Source organism: Crotalus tigris, unplaced genomic scaffold, assembly GCF_016545835.1.
Source record: "Crotalus tigris isolate CLP2741 ecotype Arizona unplaced genomic scaffold, ASM1654583v1 scf7180000018097.2503214, whole genome shotgun sequence".
In the NCBI taxonomy this organism is placed as follows: domain Eukaryota; kingdom Metazoa; phylum Chordata; class Lepidosauria; order Squamata; family Viperidae; genus Crotalus; species Crotalus tigris.
Window position 1 is genome coordinate 764,839 of NW_024096820.1, and position 17,992 is coordinate 782,830.

A 17,992-nucleotide genomic window follows, 5' to 3' on the forward strand; every position below is an offset into this window, starting at 1 on the left:
TGCTTAATGCATTGTGCAAATTTAGCCAGTGCAATTAAAGGTGTCAGCTCATTTTCCATGGGATGTGGTGACTTCAGGAGATTCTAGGGCAGCGGTTCTCAACCTATGGGTCGCGACCCCATTTGGGGTTGAACGACCATTTTACGGGGGTCGCCAAACAACGCGATCCGCCATTTTTCCCCCTCGGGGTGGCGCCGTGCATGCGCGCCGTGCATGCGCACCGTGCATGCGCGCCGTGCATGGGGGCAGCCCCGTGCATGCGCGCCGTGCATGGGGGCGCCACCGCGCATGCGCGCCACACCGGTGTGACGGGGGTCGCCGTCACACAAAGGTTGAGAACCGCTGTTCTAGGGGTAGATGAGGTAGAAACAGCAACATGAGCAGAGGGTTATTTAAACGGAATAAGGCACACCATTGGGATATTAGTGTTGTATCCTCTTGACAAAAATACTCCTAGTCATTAACTTGGGGAGCAAAGATTCCTGGACCTTTATCAGACTAAGTAAAATAATTGTTTTAATTAGTTTAACTTGTTTAATTAGTTTAACTTGTTTCTTGGTCTTTGGTGAGAAAACCAGCACAGAAAAAGGTGCCGTGTGGTCAACTGCTACTCTCCAGCCTTGCACACGGAGCCTGGAGTGAGTCGTAGAGACGGATGAGGCGGTTGGCTTCTCTCCAGCCGGACAACAAGGCCCCGTGGGTGGTGGAAAAGAAGGAGCGATGGGTGGCCTCTCCTGCAAAGAGGAGCTGAGGGGGAATCTGTAGAAAGAGAGAGAGGGCAAAGTTACTCCTGGGTTGCCGTGGAGTAACTCAATCCAGTCACGGTGAACAACTGGCAGGCATATCTGGTTAGGCTCCGGGATCTGTCAAGCATTGGGATTGATCAAAGTACCCCACTGGAAAGCCCTGGAGACAGAAATCTGCTTCAGAATATTGGATCAAGTGCAAAGTCTTGCTTTACTTCTTGAAGCCCTACACAGATCTGATGGCTTTCCTGGTGCTTCTGAAGTTGTTAATCTGGTTTCTCAGTTTAATTTATCATTTAACTACTCCAGATCTATTTCTGCAGAAGTGGTGTGTGTACACTGAACAATATGCTCAGCCCTGACATCGACAAGAATCATCAGCCAATCCATTTACTGGCTTGTGAGACTCAAGCAGAGAGCCAGGTTGCTGTAGTAGTTCAGGCAGCAGACTAGGAACCAGGAGACCAGGAGTTGTAGTCCCACCTTAGGCATCAAAGCCAGGTGGGTGACTCTGGGGCAGCCATTCTCTCTGAGCCCAACCCACCTCATAGGGTTGTTGTTGTTGTGAGGAACACAGGAAAAGGAAGATGTATCAGGTATGTTCACCACCCTGAGTTATTCATAAAAATAATAAAGGTGGGATAAAAATCTAACAAACAAACTCTTTATCCACCAAAACTCTTTTGCCAATGTAACATTTGAAATCCACAGATGTTGAAAGGGCCGAGGCTGAGAAACCCCCCATGAAATCACCTTGGAATCAGAGGCCTCCTCAGGGAGGGGCTGAGCAAGTAGGTCAATGTCATCCCCAGAGCTTCCCACAGCGATGTAGCTGTAGGACCCCTTGGTGTAAGGTTCGCTGTGCCACCTGGACCTCAGTATGTTCTTTGGAGGAGCCAGATGTGAATTTCCTAATCAAAACACAAACACACAAAGCAAATTAACATTTTAATCAGCGCCTGAAGGCAGGACAAAAAGCAACAGATGGAAACTCATCAAGGAGAGAAGCAACCTAGAACTAAGGAGAAACTTCCTGACAGTGAGAACAATTAACCAGTGGAACAGCCTGCCTCCAGAAGCGGTGAATGCTCCAACACTGGAAGTTTTTAAGAAGAGACTGGACAGCCATTTGTTCGAAATGGTGTAGGGTTTCCTGCCTGAGCAGGGGGTTGGACTTGATGACCTCCAAGGTCCCTTCCAACATCATCATCATCATTATTATTATTATTTCATTTGAATTCCACCTTTCCCACCAATCTGATAATACAGAGTTCACTAGGAAATGGTGATGTTCAGGGAAGGCAGGATGGATGGTTCTTCCTCCCTCCCTCCCTCCCTCCCTCCCTCCCTCCCTCTCTCTCTCTCTCCTAAATCGGGCAGAACTGTAGAAAATTTAGGCCCATCTTTTTAGCAGAATATTGAGGTAGTTGCTCAGAGTTGCCTCCAACCGCGAAATGGCTGGCATATAATTTAAAAGATAATAATAGTAATACTAAGGCATGGTTATACATGATCCAGCACTTGCCCAGAAAGACTACATACCTGTTGCTTTACGAAATATTTGAGTCAAAGTTGTAAGAACTTCAGAATCTGACAGGGTTTCCATAAATTCAGATTCTTTTCCAGCAATGAAGCCGCAAAGTATGTGGCCGTGCCTGTAAAGACAAAGACGGGAGGAAAAACATCGCAAAGTAAGTTTCCACAAGGAAACTGGATTTTTGTTCTGATTTTTTCTTTTAAAACATTTCGCTTCTCATCCAAGAAGCTTCTTCAATTTTAACTGACGGGTGGGAGGCAAATACATATCTTAATAAATAATACATAAATACAATTTCTCCTCCTAGTTGTTAGTTAAGATCTATTACAAAAATAACATCAGCAGGTGGACAGCAACGGTGCAAAGCTTGCAAAAGTCATTGTGGGTCACAGACTAGTGTGACTTCTTCGCTATTCTTGCTCAGCCCAGCCAGCCACTCTGCTCGAGCTGCAAGGCAGGAACAGAGCTTGGCTCACACGACAGCCTCCCTCCCCGAGAAGCCCCTTCCAGCCCCCCCCCCGTTCTACCCCTTACCTCTCAGGTGGCTGGAGAACAATATAGCAGGCAATATTCTGGAACCAGGTGTTTTTCAAGTCAGCAGGACGCTCCTCCAGAGGGGACTCGTTTTCCCACACCACCTCAATTATTTCGACATCCGGCTTCCAGAATGGCTGCTCAAATTCCAGAATAATTTTATTGGTGGTCCCAAAACCCAAACGGTGTATTACTTCCACCTTCTGGGATGGGAGAGGAGGGCAAAAAAAGGACTCCTGGTGTTCTTTGAGGAAGCCTACAAAGAGGAAAATGACATGGCCCAGATTAGAGCAAATCAGAATTTGAGGGAAAAGCCTCCAGACCTCATTGAACAAATTTATTGAGGAAACACTCAAGAACAATGCAGGAGCTGAAGCCAAGGTAATACGATAGCCCACTGCTAGTTTCTCTGATGGTGTTTTAGGATTCATTAGTTATGAAGGCCAGAGAACTACTTCAAATATCAAAAATAAGAGTGACTCAACACTATTTTGTGTGGAAAACTAAGTATTTTAATTTGTCTGCCTCCTTTTTCTCAGTCTTTTAATTTGTGCATGTGTCAGCAGCCTGACACATGCACCCAAACGCAGGCATACCTGCAGCCATTTTAAAGTAAATTCAACAAATATATTTACAATTAGTGTTTAAATAAAAATGTTCCAATGTTATACACTGAACATGCTTTTATAAGCAAAGCAAATTATATACGTTTTTTTAATAAAGCAACAAAGTGACATTAAAGAAAATGTACATGTCGGGGACGAACTCTGCACTGATTCAACTTTGTGTGGTCCACTGAATCTTTCTTAGTTAATACGGATGGCATCGGTCCCTGCCATTTTGAGGCAAGATGCACAAATAACTGTAAACAAATAATCTTACAATTTGACTTTCTCAAATTCGAGAGCTAGACTAACGGTGTCCTAAGTAACTTCCTTCTCCTGCGGCCTTCTCCAGATGACTGCTTGCTAAGCTGGTAGCAACACACTGACCAGGTAGCAAAAGTCAATCTGTTGTGCTGCAGCGCAGAAAAATGTTGACACAAAATGGCAATAAACCGAAATTAGATTTCACCTAAAGGCACCGTAACGATGACGTGGTCTGCTAAGAACTTCTCTCCATCTTCACATTCCACCTGCACGCCAAAGAACCGGCCTGTGGAGGCCTCTTCCGAGTGGGACCTTCCCCAATGAATTGTCTTCACCGGCTTATCAAACAGCACCGTCCCTTTGGGGAGAGAGGCCAGGAGGTGGTCCGTGAGGCCTTGAAAACCACTAGGAGGAACACACAAAAAATTAGGCAGCCTGAAATGTACTTCGGTGCAGATTTCTTCTTATTATATTGGAAGCTCAGAATCCAAGCTGCCCTCTATAAAAAAAAACAAAAAAGAGGAGAACCAGGAGAACACGCTAGGGAAATAAACCTTAAAATTCCAGCTAGAGGAGAGATTACAGAAGACATGAGGCAGAGAAAGGAATTGCTGAAATGCACGGACTTAACCGAAAGTCCCCAAAGCAAAAACAGGGGTCTCTTTGAGGGGCTCACCTGTCCTTCCAAAGCTAAACCCCAACATCTCCCTCTGAGCAAGGGAGTCTCCAGGACAACTAAAAACCTGGGAGTGAAAGAACTGCAGGATTTTCACTGTTTCTCTTTCCAAATGAGAGGCGGGGAGCACTCACTCGGGAAAGGTGCAGTCCAGGCCAGGAAGCATGAGGTACTCTCCAAAGGGCCCCAGAGCCAACTCGTCCAGGCTGTCCGTCGCATTCACACAGCACTCCATCTTGAAGTAGGCGCTGAGCAGGGCCAACTTGAGGCGCCTGGTCTCCTCCTCCTCCGGCGACTCTCCCAGCTTCTTGGCTATGGCGTCTCTCAGGTACTCCCCCAGGCTGGGCACCGGCACTTGGTCCGCCTGCAAGAACTGGCGCGCTTCCTCCAGGAGACTGGCGAAGAAGACGCCCATGGACTCGGCCAGCTCGGCCTTCAGCTCCCGGCCCTGGCTGGAGTACCAGGCCACGGGCCCCACCGGGTGGCCCTGCACCTCCAGCCGCTGGTTTTCTTCCGTCAGGGCCTCCTCGTCCAGCAAGCCGGCCTCCGAGGCCACCTGGAAAACCGGGTTCCCCTCGGAGGGCCCGTGGATCCACTGCGCCCCGACCTCCACCACGCCCTTGCCTGCGGAGAGCAGCCCAGCTTTCAGCCCAGCTTTGCCTCCCCCCATCCTCGGCGAGAGGCCGGGGCTTGCAGAGGCCGAGGCTGGCTCTGCGCCCCCTTTGCACCGGGAAGGGCGGCATTCCCGGGGATGATGGCAGACACCCCCCCGCAGCAGCCCCGGGGCCGCCGCCCCTCCTGCTCCTCCCGCGCCCTGCTGCAAGCGAGCCCCCCCCCCACCCCTTCTCAGCGCTTGCAGGCAGCTCGGCCGGACTGGGGCTCCGGGCGGCGGCCGAGGGACAAGGGAGCCGCGGCTGCCCTCGGATCTCCGCAGCCGGAGACGCGCCCTGCCCGGCCCGGCTCTGCCCTCCTGCCTTTAGGGGTCCTGCGCGCTCCGAGGCGCCCCCGGGAGGGGAAGCGAGCCCCGCCGCCCGGGCTCCAGGGACCTCGGAAGGGGCTCCGCGGGGCCGGCGCCGCCCCTACCCGGCCGCCCCCTCCTCCTCCTCCCCGCGGAGACTCGCCAGGCGCCCCGGCTCACCGAAGGCGGCGCTGCGGATGCGCCCCCCGGCGCGCCCCGAGGCCTCCAGCAGGCGCAGGTGGGCGAAGCGCGGGGAGGCGAGCAGCCGCTGCGCCGCGCCCAGCCCCGCCGCGCCCGCGCCCACCACCAGCACCCGCGGCCCGGCCGGCGCCCCTCCGATGCCCGCCATGCCCGCCGCCGCCGCCGCTCCTCTTCCTTCCCTGGCCGGGCCGGGCCGGGCAGGGCGGCGGGCGAGCCCCGGCTCGGCTGGGAGGCGCTTCCGGGCCGCTCGGGCGCCGCGCAAAAGCCGGGCAGGAGCGCCGGGGCGCTGGCCGGACGGGAGGCGGCTGGGAGCCGCCAGCTGCGCCGCGGAGCCGGCCTTAGGAGGCCCCCCGGGCGAGGGGCTGCTGCGCCCGTGGGGGCTCCGGGCCACGTTGGCGGGAGGGGGCGCGGGCGTCCCACTGGCGGGAGACGGGAGAGGAGGGACCTCGAGGCCGCCGCCCGGAGCCGCCTGTGCCGTGAGATGAGCGGCGGTGATGAATGGGGAAATAAATAAAATATTGCAGATAGCAGCTGATTTTGGCCGGGTCCCCGGGGGACTTTTCCTAGCTCCCCCTCAGGACCGTCTTTCCCCTCCCAGGCGGCTTTAAGGACTTAACGTCTGTTGTGTGCAATTCTGGCCCCGGATTCCAGTGATCCGGACCCTGTTTTGGGGTCCAGGTAACTGGGAGGTTTATGTTGCTCACCTCTGGACTATCCTTGGATTCTTGCCCTTTGATTTTATTTATTGCCAATATATTTTCCTGAACCTTGATATGGTCTTGTTAATGATTCTGCTTTCTGGACTTCTAACTCCACTCTGGTACCTGCCACAGTTGATTTTTCCAAGGGTTCTTCCACGGTGAGGGCTTTGCACCTTGAAACAGCCCAGCCCCTACACAGGTTGGATGTTGTCTTCTTTAAACACGTGGTTAGAACTAACTTCCTTCTGCTTTCCAAGATGCACAAATAAATAAAAATGTGTAGTGGCAGCTTAAAAATGGCCTGATTTTGCTGGCACTTAAACTCTGGTAGATGATAGTCTAGTTTATCTGAAGTACAAAGTAGCCCCAAGAGAAGAACATTTTACAAACATGGAGGGAATAGGGTGAGGAGAGAGGTCACAGAGGGAGAGACAGAATTCCTTTAAATACCAACCATAAATAATTTCTAAGGGAGTTGCCATGTTAGTCTTTTCAGCAAAAATAATCCTGTGTTATCTCAGGAAGGAATAATAAATCTATTAGTAGGTGGCATTATTGTCTGGGGGGAGAAGTTTTTAAAAAAGGGAGAGATAAACATAAAATGGGTTAGGTGTGAGGCATGTGGGAACGAGCTAACAATATAACCTGGCTAGATATTTATTGCTACAGAAAGAGCATTTCAGAGACCAGAGGTTGCGTATTCTGCGTGATGAATTGCTGGCGGCAGAAGAGATGCGGTTCTTGGTGAGCTGAATCAGGAAGGCCTGGGGACTAAATTCTGCCAGGATTGTGGATCAGAAGCCTAAACAAGTGGGGCAGATAAAGGCTTGTGAACTTTAGAAGAAAAATGGACAGTTGCTTTCAAAAAGTCTAATAAAAAAAAAAACCAGGAAGATGGTTAGCATGTAAAGTCCACGTTCCAGTTATCTACACTGATGCACAGAGTACAGGAAGTAAACAGTGTTTAGCAAAAGTAAAGCTTCCTTCAAGTCAAGCTTGACTTTGAGCGACTTCATGGATATCGAATTATGCTTATTTATTTAGAATTACAGCCCACTTCAATACAATCGGTTCTAAGTGACGTACACTCCTGGTTTACAGTAAAAAGGATTAAAACGGTAAACCCAGCAAACATAAGAATAACATCGCAGCACGCCAAAGAGCTGAAAGTCCCCACATTGATGCAGTCATCTTAGCTCAAGGCAGGAGAGGCCCCAACCACATCACGGTCTCTTCTGGGAGAGCCAGGTCTTCAGGACTCTCCTAAACCTCAACGGAGGTGGTGCTAGTCTGAGTTTGGGAGGCTTCGGCTCAGAAGGAGCAGGCCAGCCATGGGGAAAATCCTGTCCTGGGATTTGGAGCTGGGCCTTGAAGGGAATCCTTCCCGAATACTCAGCTGGATAGGCAGGTGTTACCTGCCATTCGGGGGTCTCCAGGATAAGCAAGTCCTGAGCTGTGTGGGTCTTTCAAACCACAAACGGCCTCTGGAATTGCACCTAAAACCAGCTAGTGACCAGTGCAACGGTTGCAGTACGGAACGTGGCCTGCCTGGCCAAGCGAAGAGAAGGCCAGGGGTGGCGTGAAAGCAGCGTTCCATGTTTGAGGGGCTGCCACAAGAAGAGGGGGACAACCTTTTCTCCAAAGCACCAGCGGGCAGGGCAAGGAATAATGGATGGAAGATCATTGACGAACGATCCAGCCTGGAACTAAGGAGAAATTTCCTCACAGGGAGAACAATGAATCAGTGGAATGGCTTACTAAAAAATACAGTAGCTTTTTTCAGCTATTTAGCCACTTTTGGGGCCAGGACTTTCACACAGAGGGGGCAAAGTCTTAAGCCCCTGATTTCCTCCATAGCAATTAATCCGCCTTGCTCAGAGTTCCAGGGCCTCCAGGCGCTGCCATGTAGCTTTGCCCTGCACTGAAATGCCACCCAAAGAGCCTTAGGCATTAATTGATGTGTTTGTTCTGCTCGGTAATCATTAATTGCCCTCCGAAATAAAGGAGTAAATGGCAGCACGAAGAGGTCACCGGGAGCCCCTCAGATGCAGTTCTGACTGGTCCAAAGAGGGTAAAAGAGGGTGCCGTCTGGTTGTGGAGTTTTGGAATTAATGTGCTTTTAGTTTAGGAAGAGGCTCAGCCCTGCTGCGGAAAGCCTCGGCTGTTCCTGAAATCCCTCTGAACAGATTGGAGGGACCATCTCAGGAGCTCTGCAGGCCTTCCTAGCATGAAACAAACCGTGATTTGGAGTGTGCTGGAATATGTTTGTCGACTGCTGGGCGTCTCGACTGGAGCAGGTGAGAAGCGTCGTTGGGGGCAACTTCCCTTCTCTTGTTTCTGTTCTGGACGGGGTTGCCCCCGGGCACTGGCACCGTTGCAAAAACAAGATCTCCCCCTGTTAGGTTCCATGGGCACGCTGAGAGCTTGGCTCTTAGGAAGGAAGGAAGAAGACAACAGCAATTAACTTTGCCCTTTTAAGATTTGTGCTTTTTATCAGAACATTTGGGTCAAATTGGGGAGCAGATGAAAATTGTAAGAAGGAAAACAGTGATGGAAGGAAACTGGATAATATCCCTTGCCTCCCTCGTCCTGTAAGGGAGAGTTTACAGGTAACAAGTGAGGCAGAAACTCAGCACTCCAAATCCTGCAGCTACGGATTGTGTCGCTTGGAGCGGGAGTTATGGCACTATGGAGTCGCCACATATTAAGGGCTTCTCAGTGAACACCCCATGGTCAAAAACATGGAATTAAATGTGGCAAACGAAATAAAATAGAGAAGTAAACCGTCATAAACAGTCATCTATATTAGCTGCAACCCAGGTCTTATGAGTGAAGACACGGGGCCGTCGCTCTCCTGCCCGACAGCCCCATCTACTCACCAGAAACCTTCAGGAGGTCTGTGTCCAGACAGGCTGGACTACGGCCAGTTCTATCGGGAGGGAGGTGGGGACTACCAGTCCCCAGGCTGACGTTGGCCCCAATGTCAACAAAGCCCCTGGCTGGCTTCAAGGCCAGCCAGCACCAGGCCTGGGAGGGAGGGAGGGAGGGAGGGAGGGAGGGAGAAGCCATGAGATTAGACCTCTGAGGTTTAAAAAAGGATCACTGGAAAGCAAATGTTTAGCATTACTTTCTTTTTTCCAGTGCAATAATGACTTTTATCCTTCTTTGCCATGTCTGTGAAACTTCTGCCAAGTCAAGCAAGTGAAGATAAAGCGATAGGCGTGAGGTGACTTGCAATCTAGGGCTAAGCCCACGTCTGGGAAGCTAGGGTTAAAACCATTTTCTCACACATGTAGCACCATTTCCATTGTTTAATTTCTATTATTTCTCTTCCATTTCTTCCTTTCTCTCCTCGTCCCTCTTAGTTTTTTTCCCCATTTTCCCAATTATTAGACTTTCTTAATAAAGGTGTCCTGTTTTCTAGGTGTTTTTCATATACATCCTTCTCCAGATGTTCTTCCCATGATACAGGCAGTCCTTGATTTATGACCACAGTTGAGTCCCAAATGTGCATTCCCAAGCAAGGCGGCTAAGTGAGTCACACTCCATTTTATGATCATTTTGCCAGAGTTGCTATTCAAATAACTGCAACTGGTAAGTGAAGCATGCCGTCGTTAAGTGAGTCTGCCTCCCCACACTGACTTTGCTTATTAGAAGCCAGCTGGGAAAGTTACAAACGAGGGGATCCCGTGGCCCCAGAAGGGCGCCACTCTCCCAAATACACGCCGGTTGGCGATCATCTCCCCATTTTATAGGGGTGCTGCAGCCCGCCTCTTCTGAATGTTTTCTGAAGCATGCCCAGCCCTAGTATTTCACCCCCACAAAAGACGGCTGAAGGGGAGTATAATGCAGACAGCATTTCAAGCACCCGAAAGACACCACACAAAAGGACATCAAGACCCTTTCTGGATAACCTAGGGTGCAATATTCAAAAATAATTTAATGGGAAGGCAGGTTCTGACTGAACGTTAGGAACAAACTTCTTAATAAAAAGGGAAGTCTGGTGCTGGAAGCCACTGGCCAAAGAGCCGATGCTCCTCTTTGTGTCCAAGGAGACACTGAGCAGTCATCTTGCAGGTAGGTAATTTGGATTCTTGCTCCGATTAGAGGGTTGACTGGACAGGCAGAAAGTTCTCTTCCAAGTTTAGGATTTTGTGATTCACTTACTTTATGGCTGCTCTTTGTGAAGGTCTTAATTCCATTTCACTAGCCATTTGTTATTTGGTATTCTGTCCTGTCCTGTCCTATCCTATCCTATCCTATCCTATCCTATCCTTTGAAACAATGATAAATGGAATCTGCCTTTGCAGAGCAAAGTGGTATTTTATTTCCAAGAGAACCTCTCGGTTCCACACAGCCTCCAGAGGCCTTTTCACAAAGTGGACATGACCTGTGACTTAACTCGAATGCATTGTCTGGAATTGTGCCCATCTGCTCAGGAAAGAGACTGAAGGAAATTGAGGTAGTTGAGAACATCTGGCCGAGGGATCTTGGGAGAATGGCAGGGAGTGACCTCCGCCATTTCTCTTCTTGTAAATTAGTGATTTGTGTACCCTCCATGGCAGCCTTTTTATGAGAGCGTCCATGAACCGTGAACACCAAGAGTGCAAGGAGGAATGCGAATGAAAGGTCAAGGACTTGACTCCCAGATCTGATGGATTAATTCATTGCACATTTGCAGGTGTTGAGTGAAGAAGAATGTGGCTGCATAATGAAGCTTGTTGTAAAATTTGATCCTTCCTGGACTTGTTCAGTTATTGAAATGTGCTGTTTTCACACTGACCCACCAGGATGTGTCTCTGCAGACGGGGGGGGGGTAATTCTGCCAGACCCCCAGCCAATCTTAGGAATTCAGAATTGGCAGGGCTGTGGGTGGAATTGCCCCCTTGTGTTCCCTGATGCTTCACAAAGGAACTTTGGGAGCTGAATTAAGACATGAGCATTGAGGAAAGAAGGGAAGGAAGGGAAGGGAAGGGGAAAGGGGAAGGGGGAAAGGGGAAAGGAAGGAAATGGAAGGGAAAGAAGGAAAGGGAAGGGAAGGGAAGGGAAAGGAAGGATGAAAGGAAGGGAAGGGAAGGAGAGGAAGGGAAGGGAAAAAAAGCATTTTGGCTGCTCAGCAACCAGCCTGCATTTAAGCAGTTTGCAACATCCTATGGTTATGTGACCATGATTTATGGCATTTTTTTTTTTGCCGAAAACCAGTGTTAATTTCCTGTTTCTGGCACAAAACACCCGTTGTGGACAATGGATTCAGTTAACGACCATAGCATTTGCTGGGTGACCTTGGGCCAGTCACTTTCTCTTAGCCCTAGGGAAGAGGCAATGGCAAGCCACTTCTGGAAAACTTTGCGAGGAAAACCGCAGGGACTCGTCCCGGCAGACTCTGAATCAGACCCCCTTAAATGGGTGGGATGGGGCGTCCCACCAATGTTCCCTTCTTTGGAAATGGCTAGGAGAAAGGCTGATATTGCTGTAGATGTGCAAAGCCTGGCGTGAGATGCAATCATGTTATGTGTGTTGTGGCATATCGTTAAAATGACCCAAGTAATGGCATTTGTGTTATTTGCAACATTGTGCCATGCCCCATGCAACTTCCCTCGTTCTCCATGGATGACACCTTCCCGCTGTTAAGACGATGCCACTCACGAACGGGCTTGCTCCGCTTTCTTTTGCACCCCAGTGCTCCTTGGCGTGGGCATCGACACCCTTCTGCACGGACAGTCGAAGAGCCTGGCCCTTTACCTCCTGTGAGTATGGCTGCGGCCGGGTCTGAGGGAAGGAAAGCGGCTCTGGGCCCCTTCTTGAATCACATCACGGCCTCAGTTGTCCTTCTGGAGGGGATTCCCCCAGGTTGAGCACCTGCCTCCCTTGGCTTGGATACCTCTAGTGGGAACTGTAGTTCAGCTACGCCTGGGGTGCCTTTGCTATTCTAAACTATGGCCAAGTGAAAAAAAAATGCATTCTGGGTGTCCTGCCACATGAAGAAAAAGAGGTTCCCTTCTGAATTAGTTCGGTGTTTATCTTCTGAATGTTTATTGACAGCAAAGCTGGAGCTTCTGGGAAGCCCATTAAAAGCCCAGAAGAAGACAGTCACCTTCTGGCCCCCTGGAAGTGAGCCTGGAGGAACGGAGAGAGGGTCCATTGGGGTGGGCACTGGGTGGGTTTCACACGATAAATCTCTCTGGCTTCCTTTAGCAGCTTCCTTTAATAGCATCCAGGCTCTGGGCTGTCTTCACATTTTATGTTAGTGAATAATAATAATTGGCTTCCCTGGGGGTTCTTTACAGCAAGGGGGGGGGCAGATCCTTCTCCCTTATTTGCAAGGATTTTAAGTGTTTTGCAAAGCATTTGGTTCAGGAGGAGGGCATCTCCTTTTCTCTCCTCCCAGGCTTCTGGGCATCTTTCTTTCCTTCAGAAACCTCTCTCTGTGTTTCGAACAACACCTGAGGGGTTTTATTTCTCCTTCCTCCATCACCCCTTCCTTGTGAGATGGCTCACCAAGCACACAACTTTATTAGGCTGGACTAGAACTCACAGTCAACTAGTTTCTAGGCCAGCCCCATAACCACTAGGCCAGACTGGCTCTGCCCTCCTCCTTCTGGAAACCCCTGTACCTTTCCAACCGTTCTGTGCTTTATTATTATTTTAATTAAATATAAGCTGATTGCTACACAGAACAGAGAGTTTTGTTTTAAAGCCTTCAGCCATGATTGTTCCACACTCTTTGCCTTTTTTTTTAAAGAAATACTAACAAAAGGGAAAAGCAAAAGGAAAACAATAAAACAAAATATCAAAATTAAGGGACAACAAAGAAAAAAAAAGATCACTAACAAAACTGCCTCAAAATGCCCTCTTCTTTTTGTCCAAAACAAAAGCTGTGATGTAAATATTGACAAGTAAAATATCCATTGCTGTGATATGTGATACAGATTTATCCCCTCAATGCTAAATGTTATTGATTGTTCTTCCAGGCATGAAAAGTATTTAAAAGTTTTAAAATAATGGGGGTGTAGCCAAGAGGAACATATGCATCTCAACTGAACAAAATAAACTCATATTAAGTTAATATTCTTGTGGATTTGAGCCCAAAATGTAGCAATTACAAGACAAGCAAAATAAAAATTCTGTTGCATTAACCTCATTGTGAGCTCAAATCTCACATTACTTAAAGAAACTCGCATCAATTTACCAGAATATGTCATTTTTCATAAAATTATGTAAATAACATCCATTTCACCCAGCTCCTTTAATCCTGGAATGTCCAGAGACTGGAGCAAATATATTTTATTTTCATTTTATTGATGAAGCTTATGTGCTGCTCCAGTCCCAAAGCCGGCGAGGCCTTTTCCAGTTCACGCATTCTCTGATCAGTGGGGAAGGAATGGCTGACTTTGCAAAGTGGGTTTTCCAAAACTCCTCACAGATGCCGTACCTCAGAAGCAGACTTGTTGCTGGAATTGTGTAGATTTTATTTACTTATTTAAAAGATTCGTGTGGCTGCCCATCTTAAACAAATCTAGGTGGCTCACAACAGCAGTAAAGCCATAACTATAAAAGATAATCATAAAACAATCAAAAGCAAATTTTTTGTAATCTTCCCCTTAAGATGTCCCACAGCAAACTCCATTAATTCCTGTCATTCCATTAATCCTGTCCTATCCTATCCTATCCTATCCTATCCTATCCTATCCTATCCTATCCTATCCTATCCTATCCTATCCCAGGGCCTTGGTCAAAAGCCAGGTCTTGATGGTGTCTGAAAGACTAAAAGGGGGCTGGGGGCTGGCCACCAGGGATGGGGGAGGGTGATCCCCCATGGCTTCCAAGATTGATTAAATGTGGAAGTATACATGTTGGACCCAATGCATTAACTCCCACTCCCCATTAGTCATATTAATGGTACTACATTAGACCCCCATCTCAAAATGGCTGTGGGAATCCATTTGTGGATTTAATGTGGAAGCATATTTTAAAATTTCGTGTTGTGATGTTATCCAGACCTTCAAAGCCGTCTTAGATTAATGGAAGAAGTAAGGACATCTCTCTGTTTCTGTTTACTTTAGATCGGTCCTGAGAAGGAGCAGCCATTGTTCATGTAGGGTAACACAGGAACAGGAATAAAGCTTAATAATCACCCCCCCCCCACGGATGAAGGCAACAGGTAGTTGCCATATCTGGCTACATAGAACATAGAACCATAGGGTTGGAAGGGACCTTGGAGGTCTTCTAGCCCAACCCCCGCTCAAGGCAGGGGACTTCATGCCATTCCAGGCAAATGGCCGCCCGGTCTCTTCTTAAAAGGCCTCCAGTGACGGAGCACAAACAACCTCTGGAGGCCGAGCCTTGCTCTCCCTGTCAGGCAATGCTTGTTTTCTGACGCTTGATGCTTGCTTAACGTTTCTCGCTAGTACAGCTGGCTCAGGAATTCTGGGAGTTGAAGTCCACAAGTCATAAAAGAGCCAAGGTTGCCTACCCCTGACCTAGACCATTGTTTTGCCACCTCAGCAACTTTAAGACATGTGGACTTCAACTCCCAGAATTCCTGAGCCAGCCATGCTGAGGGGAAAGGGAGAGGTTTCCAAGCTGAGCCAGGCTGGCTCAGGAATTCTGGGAGTTGAAGTCCACCAGTCATAAAAGAGCCAAGGTGGCCTACCCCTGCCCTAGTAGGAGGCCGGTGGAGACGGTGAGGCCTTCAGGCTTCTCTCCTGGCATCCCGTGCGTTTTGTCTGGGCAGGGCCTGAAGTGGCTACCGGCACGGGGATTGCCTTTGCCTGCCCTCAGCTTGCCTCCCTAACAGATCTTCATGCTTCAGTATTTCAGGGATGGCGGTTTCTCTCTGGGAAGTGGCCTACTTTGCCAGCCTCCTCCTGATCTCCTGCTTCGTGTGAGTTTCCTTCCTGTCCTCCCTTTGACAGGAAAATGGTCCCCAGTCAGGTCCAGGGCCTCACGCGGGAGCCCATGTAAAGGGACTTTCCCTAGGGCCAACTGCCGGGTCGATCAATATTCGGCATTTGAGGCAGTTCATCTGAGTGGTCTCCCAGCCTTGAAAATGTATAATAGGACGGCATGGAGGTCAGCCCCTCTCCCTCTTTGCAGCCCCTGGAGGGGATCCGCCATGCACACTTGCTGGCTCCGAGCCAAACGCCGGGGAGCTTTCCAGAAGTTCCTGGCGTACGCCTTGCTCTCCATCGCCTGCTTCCTCAGCCCTGTCCACGTCTGGCAGGTCATGTTGCCAGGTAAGTGGGGGCGGCCCCACGGCCCCGGGCAGGAAGGGCAGAAGCCGGGAATGGCTGCTGCAATCGGGAGAGGTTTCAAAGACCTTCTGTCTAAGGAGGGCGCCCAAATTCACCCTTGGCAGAGGGCAGAGGGAATGGCCTCGAGGGGCAGGAAGGCGGCATGGGTGCCACCAAGGCAACGGTCGGAGAAGAGGGGCTGGAGCCCAGGCCAAGGAAGTCACCCTGGGGAGCTGAAGTCCACCCATCTTCAGTCTGCCAAGGTTGAGAGACCCCAGGTTTAACTTTCTCTCCACGTGTCCTGCAAACAGATGGAAGGAATTAGCTGATTAAACTTCAGGAAGTCTTGATTTAAAAATAAAAAAGAATATGTGAAAATTATTGGAGGGAATCCAAGATCAAAATGATTGGAGAAGCAAGTAGTTTGAGCTACTCGATGGAATCACTGCTGTCTCCCTGTATTTTGCTATGTATTTTATCCTACTCAGAATAGCCTCAGCTTTCCTTCCTTCCTTCCTTCCTTCCTTCCTTCCTTCCTTCCTTCCTTCCTTCCTTCCTTCCTTCCTTCCTTCCTTCCTTCCTTCCTTCCCTCTGTCCCCTTCCCTCCTCTGTCTGCCCTCCTCCTTTTCCAGGCACCCAGCTGATCCTCACCAGTCTAGCCTATTTCCTGCTGAGTAAGCAACAGAAAGAAGATACAGGAAATGGACCACCAGAACAGAGCAGTGATCCTCATGATGAAGCTGTGGATGAAATGGCAGAAGACAGGAGTAGAGAAACATCTTCTTTCCACCGCAAATTTGGTTCCCTTGCTGGCCGTCTGAGGAGCTTTTTCCAAGCTTGCCAAAGGCCAAAGGCTTTCATGGCCTCATCATGCCTTGTCTCTAGGAAGAAGCCAGTTGGCTTGGAGGAACAGGTGGAGGAGATGGTGCTGCCTCTCGGAGAAGAGCCGGAGGGCTTGGCCAAGGAAAGCACATCTGAGACGGCCTTCATCCTTTCTCCCCAGATGTGATGCCCCAGGTGGCTCAAGAATAAGCTCGTCTTTTGCATCAGCTTGCAGAAGTCCAAGGTAGAGACATCCTTGGCAATGACCAACAGTCAAGAATCCTGGCTGGTTGCTCTCTTCACCACGGGTCCCCGTCACACCACAAGGACGGTCTGTTTTTCTTCTGTGGTATTTCATTATTCCATCATAGCAATACAGGTAATAGCTCTGACAGCCGCTGGAAGAGAGAAATGGTGTGGTCTGAGCAATGGACCCTGCTAACATTGCTGCAGAGACTTCTGCTTGGAGAGAGGAACACACAGGTGGCGGAGGGACATTTTTAGAAAGCAATTCCCATTATACAGCTTTGTTATATTAAATGTTATCAAACAGTGTGGCTTTCTGGGAGAAAGTAAGCATACAGAATTGTCCTTTGTCTACGTATGTTTAGGAACTTCCAGACTTGGGAAAGAGGAGGAGAAATAAACGATCATATCCATTGACTGTCCTTCTTTTCAGTTTCCTCCAGAATCAGGAACTCCAGTATTTCGTGGTCCAGCGTTTCCTCTGCTGAGCCCGTCCGGTTGCTTAGCCTCACGCTGAGGGCAGCGGATTCTCTTCCGTCTCCCTTCACCCTCCGCAGGAGAAAGTTGTTAAGCAAATAAAACTGGAATTTCCTAGAAGGATCAGGCAGGTTAAGCAAATAATTTGGGGATTACCTAGCAGGACCACCTCACCACTGGTGTTAAGGTTGTTCAATTCTCATATCACTGTCAGTTTGAACCTCTTTGAAAGGCCTGCAAGTTGCTTTTGGAAAATGAGAACAGGCTGTAGCCACCCCATTGCATCTGAGAGTTCCTCCACTTACTTTAATCTCCACAGCATTCATTGCCCGCCTCAGTCATTTGTATGTCTGGACAGGAATTTATATTTGCACTTACCGGACCACGCTTCAAGCATCGGAGGGCAGGAAAAGAAGTAACAGGTGGAAAAAGAGGGATCCAATCTGGAACTAAGGAGAAATTTTCTGAGAGTGACATCAATTAATTAATTGGACAGCTGGCCTCCTGGTGTGTGGAGGCTTCATGGCTGGAGGTTTTCAAGAAAAGGTTGGGGAATCTTCGGTCTGGTATAATGGTATAAAGTCTCCTGCTTTGTTAGTCCTCGAAGCTACGTTAGGTTTGGGAGCCAACAAAGATCCCTTGAAATAAAGCTCAGGGCAAGGGCACTGGGAAAAGTCAACGGGTTTTGAGATTTGTATCAGTCCAGAATCAGATTGACAGCTTCTTAAGCATACAAAGAATAATGAGAGCCTGAGGACGTATAAGAATGCCAAGTTCTTTGTTTATAAAGACCTGCGTCCCAATTCCTCCCAGGCCATATATGTTCATTTGCAAAGCTGCTCCCCAAATCTGGGAGCCGATATTGCTTGGGCCATTAATTTGGGTCACTTTTCTACACATGAAAGGTGCTGGCTGACTGACAATTAAGCAGAAAAATACGATTTCTCAGGAAGTGAATTTAAGCTTTCAGTGTCCAAAAAAGGCAATGGCAA

General features: G+C 49.0%; 2 protein-coding genes across 8 annotated transcripts; one reads left to right on the forward strand and one right to left on the reverse strand.

Moving 5' to 3' along the window:
* Positions 1 to 493: 493 nt before the first annotated feature.
* On the reverse strand, positions 494 to 5,697 carry PAOX (polyamine oxidase). The gene is made up of 7 exons (XM_039347648.1): positions 5,501 to 5,697; positions 4,497 to 4,986; positions 3,892 to 4,091; positions 2,818 to 3,073; positions 2,289 to 2,401; positions 1,500 to 1,657; positions 494 to 759 (listed from the first exon to the last, which is right to left on the reverse strand). Exons 1-7 carry the CDS (start codon positions 5,667 to 5,669, stop codon positions 601 to 603), a joined length of 1,545 nt encoding a protein of 514 aa, XP_039203582.1. The 5' UTR covers positions 5,670 to 5,697; the 3' UTR covers positions 494 to 600.
* A 1,582-nt stretch (positions 5,698 to 7,279) lies between these two features.
* TMEM72 (transmembrane protein 72) lies at positions 7,280 to 16,937 on the forward strand. 7 transcript variants are annotated; one of them, XM_039347652.1, is made up of 5 exons: positions 7,280 to 8,519; positions 11,903 to 11,969; positions 15,035 to 15,106; positions 15,319 to 15,458; positions 16,088 to 16,937. In XM_039347652.1, exons 1-5 carry the CDS (start codon positions 8,450 to 8,452, stop codon positions 16,462 to 16,464), a joined length of 726 nt encoding a protein of 241 aa, XP_039203586.1. In that variant the 5' UTR covers positions 7,280 to 8,449; the 3' UTR covers positions 16,465 to 16,937. The 7 variants fall into 7 exon arrangements, with proteins under 7 accessions (XP_039203586.1, XP_039203588.1, XP_039203584.1 ...); XM_039347654.1 differs by having other exon boundaries at positions 15,043 to 15,106; XM_039347650.1 differs by having other exon boundaries at positions 15,043 to 15,458.
* Positions 16,938 to 17,992: the final 1,055 nt, after the last annotated feature.